Raw genomic sequence first — 6,520 nt, 5'->3', positions numbered from 1 at the left:
TACCACGTTGCCTTTCTAAACTATGAGACAATTATTTTGTTATTTTAATGCAGTAGAGTATTAAAATGAGCTCCTTGAGTTCGTAGATTTGCACCTTGGCTGTGCACTGATGTACTATCTATGTGTCAGTGTTAAATACACTGAGGAAACCAGCATGTCTCAATTTCATTATTGATGTGAAACATCTATAGCCGCACGTAAAACCGATTTCTGGCGTGGCGACGCGTCGCCACACCGTACACACTACTGCATATAGACTGTATATATATATACCATCGTATATATTGTTACAATAATAATTATTATTATAACAATTAACAAACAAATTTATTGTGAAACATTCATTATTGATACTTATAATTTACGATTTTAGTAATATATTGAAATAACTAGCTAAGAATCTTGAGTTTACTAATATATTGAAGCCAATTAAAATTTACTAATGTTATGTCCAATACTTTTGTAACATACTTCAGTTACCATCGATCAATTGTCACCGTCCTCAGAGGCAACATCGAATATAACTATTACCGAAGTCACTGATTAAACGAATTAAGTAGTAAATATTATTATATTATTGATTTGAAATAAATTCGTAAATTTTTGTATTTAATGAAAATAAATGTTTATTCAATAAATAGTCATCGATATCTGAAAAAAAATCGTAATATTTTATTTTATAATTTTGACATATTTAGTTCCTATCACAATATGTTCTTTTCTGCATATTACTTTTACAAAATAATGTCGATGTTTCACATCTGCCAGGCGTCCCGTGACGGCTCACATTTTTAATTATTGTATTATATATAGAAGGGTTTTAAGTAGTTAGTTTATTTAAAGTATGCTTTATGTTAAACATACCATCATTTTGTCTTCATGTTAGTGCAAATAATCTTATTTTGCCCAGAATTTTTTCAACACCTTTAATAATGTCTATAGTAGAAATCTGTTTCGCTAATAAATATTGCCGTTTAAAATTGAGTGTCTATCACATCTATAGGAAACAGGGTTGCAACTGGGTAATTAGGTTAATTGCCAATCATTCGCACTATACACCTGCTAAGTACCGTTACGGATTTACGCGTTATATTTTTATTGTTGGATTTTATTGTATTAATAAATTTACGTATGATTAAAAAGGAGGAGTTAATGAAGCTATTATTATAGTTTGTCCAGTACACTTTAAATAACAAAATAAAAAATTGTATTTCTAAAAAATAGTGTTCGAGTAAAAAAATACTTTGAGTTTGTTGTTATATGTTTCTCTGGTGTTCTAAAAAATATCACGGAAGATATTTACACGATACTGTTTTGTATTATCAAAGACTCTTTCTTATTTTAAGCGTGAGTATTAATTGAACCTGATCTTCTTGAAATTTGTAGGATATCATATAGGAATTATGTTCATTATTATTAAGACTCATGGTAACGCGCTAATGATGTATAATCAAGTGAGTAAATTTCGAAAAGTCGAAAGGCATTTGGGCAAACTTCAAGAGCATATATAAAATTCGTAGATGTTTACACCGATTAATTAAAGACACAAAATACACAGAAAAAGCAAAGTTCTACCACAATAATAGAGTATCACTAAATTTCACATTATTAAATACCCTTTTCTAGGGATATTAAGGGCTTATAAGGGTCGGGAACAATGAAGGACAATAAACACGATTTTCATACATTATTAGGTATTTTAGTAAAAATTAATATCATTCAAGGGTTAGATGTTTCAGAGGAAACAATACAAAATGGTATTTGAAATCCAGTAGCGAATTCATTGGGATGTTCAAGTCCGTCTCAATTGTAATACTAGATATCTTAGAGGAAACTCGGTTAATGTGTATTATAAAGGAAATTGGGTAAGAAATAAAACACAAAGTTGTAACACTTAAAACATTTTATTTACAAAAGTATTCACAGTTTTGAACTTAATACTAATCTATTAATAATTAAGATGCATAATTCGTAAATACATTTTACATTTTAGTACAGATTCTACTATTTACAAGTAAACTATAGATAGTATGGAATAAGAAGCAGTTTACTTTCATGACCGATTCTTACGTTTAACTATTCAATAACGGAGCGAAAATTTCTAGAGCTTGTCAAGGAAGACCAATAATTAATTACGCCCCGTAATCAGGTTAAACATAGGAATTGCCACTGTACGTTGAATGGTTTTAATTAACAATTATATACAGCGATTCTTTAGTCATTAAAACTGTTAAGTAAATTTTAGCGAGTTAGTTTCTTTACAAATATTACAAAAGACTTCCAATCAAATTTTTTCGACAGATAATGTTACAAAAGTTCATTGAAATTTTGACATATTCGACAACGTTTCAAAAAAGACAATACAGATAACAAAAGTAATATAATCTGTGAAAGCTTCTACATTATTTGCGGTACAACATTCATAACGCAATTCTCTACTCTCGTTCGTCATCGTCAAAACCTTATAAAAATTACTTTCATTTGATAAAATATTCTGCCTTGAAATGAGTCAATCAGTTACAGATATAAAACCATTTCATCATATTTCAATAAATCACGAAACATAATTTTCACTTGTAATTAACTACCGGACAACATTTACATCAAATTCATCAAACCACATTCATTTACCAGTCAAACATAAACAGCAAACAGGCCAAATTGAATTAATTCATTTAAATTATTATGTACATAATTTGTTAGCTGATTTAGCAACAACAAAATGTCTGATAACAATAATAGATGCGTATAATTTAATTGAATTTAAACAAGGAATTGATATGTTTGCTAAAAACTGTACCAATTTAAATAGTGTGAATTAATTCCCAATTCAAACATTGAATAATTGTTTGAACCTGAACAAGTTAATCTCATTACACGTAGATGCTACGAGAGAGGAATATTCGTCAGTCGTGTTGCTGCTGTATGAAAAAAAAGTTAAATTTAATTTTAACTACACTTTATACATACGTATTTCTTCTGTGCGTGTCTGGATCGATTTTGATGAATGTTTTTATGTGTGTTGACTTACCATTACTTTAGATTTACAATTCGTTGTTTTTTTATAAATTTAAGATGCCTGTACGGGATAACGTCTGTTCAATCCGCTAATGTTCATAAGTTAAAAAGAAGAATTTTCACATTTCAAATCTTTTGTAAGGGTATATAATTCACATCTTGTAAAATTGCGTGCGTATTAACTTGCGTAGAACAAGACAAAATCACAAGAGAAGCCAATAATATCTTAATTATTAGGCTCTGTCTTAATATATAAGCGACTCCAATAATAAGTAATATAGAACTTTGAGTACAAATTAATTAAAACTCCTCAAACCTTCCGGGCACCAACCTTATTTACACAAACTTTGTATTAACGAACCTTACAAATTTATTGCGTGGCATTACATCGTAATATAATGCGCCATAAAACATATTATATTGCTCGAACATAAAATTTTATTTACACTCAGATTAAAAAGATCAACGAAAATATATTATAGTAATTCGTTTCTTACCTAAATTTGCATTTTATGCTTTATTGTATCATCTAGGAGCTAAAGCCTTATTTTGAAATGAAATAAAAGTTAGCGATCGAGTGTTATACAGGGATTTTGCTAGAAAATGACTATGGGAGTAGAAGGTAATAAGTGTGAATAATGTGCAGAGAAGAGTTGGCGCAGAAATTGTGGCCCCGCTTTGCATTGCAGCCGGACGCTCACCGCTAACCACGTGGACAACCACCGATGCTGAATCTAGTGGAGAAAATGACATTTAAACCAAAGTTTTATATTAGTACGACCTATGTTTTGTAACTCCCACGTAAACCTTCTACATACATTTTAAAACGAAGTACAAATAACACTTTGCCATTAACAGATCGTTGTAACTAAATTTTGGTGCAAAGTTTTAAGTTTAGTAGAGCAGAAAATTTGTAAAAAAATTAAATGATTTTAATGTTTTAACCGATGAAAGGTGTAGCTGTTTATTGTTTTCGATAAGTTCTAATATTTAGACCGAAACATACTATAAATAAGTAAGAAAATAATTACTTTTTTTATTAGAAGTAAAGTAATAAAAAAGTAATTATTTTCAAGTTTATGGAGCCGCTTCAATGATTATTTATTTACTAATTATTTGTCTTTGAAGGCTGGCTTACTCACCTCACAATTCATGTAATTGATCAAAGTCATGAACTTGAAGTCGACGGGTAATATTTGTTTTAAAGTTTCATTTTGATTATTATGGGCGTTATTGCTTTTGATGTTTTATATTAAGTTTTTCATTATGACATTGATTTAATCTAAACAATCATAAAGCAAATATTAATAAGAAATTGTTTCAGACTCATAATTGATTTAATTAACCAGCTAAACACTAGTACCAGTTTGTAAGACAAGTTTCCAATAAAGCTCCTTTTTTGTAAAAACTTTACTATTAAGTGTTATCTGTATTAATAAATACTTGTTATATCTAAATATATATAGTATTTTAGGCTAGATTTTTGGATATATATATGTGCTAATTAAATTATCAAAAATTAATAATAAAAAAATTAAAACAAATTTAAAAAGTTTGGTCTCTGTGGATTGTACCTTTAACGCTGGCAGCATTTCCTCTCTGTATTGCGATACTCATTTGTTGAGCGAGGAAAGCACTAACTATTTGTTTTTATGATTACTAATAAACGTTATTTGTCACACTTAGCGCAAACACTTATTTCTGAATCTTTCCCTAATTGAACCATGCAAGTTAAAAACAGCACCCTTCCGAAATCAAAGAATAAGCAAAAGACGTCCAAAGTTTTTATTTAATAAAACGTTCTAGGCGAGTGTTACAATATAATGCCATTCTTAATTTTTATTACTCAATTTTGAGTTTGTTCGGAGCTGCTATTGCCGCAGTACTTTGTAATAACTGACACGGCAAAATTCAAATTTTGTTAAAACTTCCGCTTATATCGCATGCATTTTTAAAACAAGTGTAATTTTATAATCGTCATATATGAAAAGCTTACGTAAGCGTACTTAACGAGATTATCCCTAAAGGATAAAATGTAACAAGCGTTTTAGCATATTGTAATTGCATAGTGTTATTTTGTTAGATTTAAATGGAATGTTTCATTTAGATTAATATTAAACATTTAAAATAAAGTAAATTTTATAACGTGTATTGTTTTAATTATCTCGTCTTGGATGCCTATTTTTTATAATCTTCCTATAACTGTTTGTATAATTTAAATTATGTTGAAATGGTATAGTTTTTTGTTACCACCCAAAACATCTAAGGTGTGTGTCAGGCATAGTAGTTCACTAACTAATGACCTACTTGCCTGTAAGAAAAAGCAAATGTTCACGAAACAGATACAGAAATTTGAGCTGGAGTAGCTTTGTTTAGTAGCTTGCATCAATATTTCATTTTACATTCATTACTCTTAGAAAAAAGGGTTTATTCATTTGAATACAATTAATTATAATGTGTAATTTACATATATATTTGTGTTTATAAAATAAAATTATTATTATTTTAAGAACTTCTCTTCTAATATAATAAGACAAATTTGTTATTGTGTTATTTAAGACTGAATTATTTACACAGCTTTAAAACCGTAGTAATTTATTTCCCATCAACTGTAAGTCGAGTTCGTGATGTACTAAGCGAGGCGATTAAGAATTATTCGTCCACTATGAATTATTTTCTAGAATAAGATAATGTTAACCATGGTTTTATTTTAAGTATAGTATTTAAAGACACAAAACAACTACTGTTCCGCTATGATTCGAATTCAGCCATGTGCGTGTGTTAGCCATGTGTTAACTGCTAAGTCCATTACTAACCAGAACTGCTAGGAGCGCATGTATAGTTTCCGGAGTCACGGGGCAAAGCCCGAGCTATAAGGAGGCGACTGGTTCGAGTCCGTTGTTCAGTCTCAACACTGATGCCACCACGCTGTGCGTAGTTCACCACATTTGTCCCCCGATACCAGTATATAAAGCTAGAAAAAGTACAAATATTTCACTCTGGCATTAACTGGAGCGTCTTTTTACACAAGGTAAATACAATTTGACAAAACGAGACAAAAGAATGTGCGATGTTCAATTGTTTATTTGTAACATAATAAGCTGCAAAAGGAGTTTAATGAATACTTTTATAAGCGCAGTCCCTTGTAATTAAAAACTAATATCGTAATACAGCGATCATTAACAATAAAACAAATCCACATACTACATATTTCTATATTTTATTCGATTTTCACTTTGAGTTTGTCATATGTTGTGCGATTTTGTAGGCGATTATTACATATTACTTTAATACATTTTATGTATTTTTAAAGTAAAAGTGGTATAAACTTTTTGCGGCATTTGAAATTCCTAAGCTTGAATTTGTTAAACCTTTAAAAGGCTCGAAGGTATGGTAATTACAAATTACCTACCTGCCTTTATTTAATCTGACAAAAACGCGCTTACCTACTAAAAACTTATAAATAATTATTTAGACATACAACATAAAGGTGACAGAACCT

General features: G+C 29.5%; 1 protein-coding gene across 1 annotated transcript in view; it reads right to left on the bottom strand.

Moving 5' to 3' along the window:
* Window positions 1-1,888: 1,888 nt before the first annotated feature.
* The window catches only part of LOC123707381 (limbic system-associated membrane protein-like), a 63,547-nt gene continuing 58,915 nt past the window's right edge, over window positions 1,889-6,520 (bottom strand). Inside the window, exons 6-8 of the mRNA XM_045657391.1 lie at window positions 5,835-5,992; window positions 3,516-3,752; window positions 1,889-2,921 (exon numbers count right to left, since the gene is read on the bottom strand). Coding sequence (XP_045513347.1) covers window positions 3,544-3,752; window positions 5,835-5,992 — 367 coding nt within the window. The 3' untranslated portion in view covers window positions 1,889-2,921; window positions 3,516-3,543. The remainder of the gene's footprint in view (window positions 2,922-3,515; window positions 3,753-5,834; window positions 5,993-6,520) is intronic.

The sequence above is a fragment of the Pieris brassicae genome, chromosome 3, assembly GCF_905147105.1.
Source record: "Pieris brassicae chromosome 3, ilPieBrab1.1, whole genome shotgun sequence".
Lineage (NCBI taxonomy): Eukaryota > Metazoa > Arthropoda > Insecta > Lepidoptera > Pieridae > Pieris > Pieris brassicae.
The sequence above is the reverse complement of the archived record's forward strand: the minus strand, read 5'-3'. Positions and strand labels throughout refer to the sequence as shown.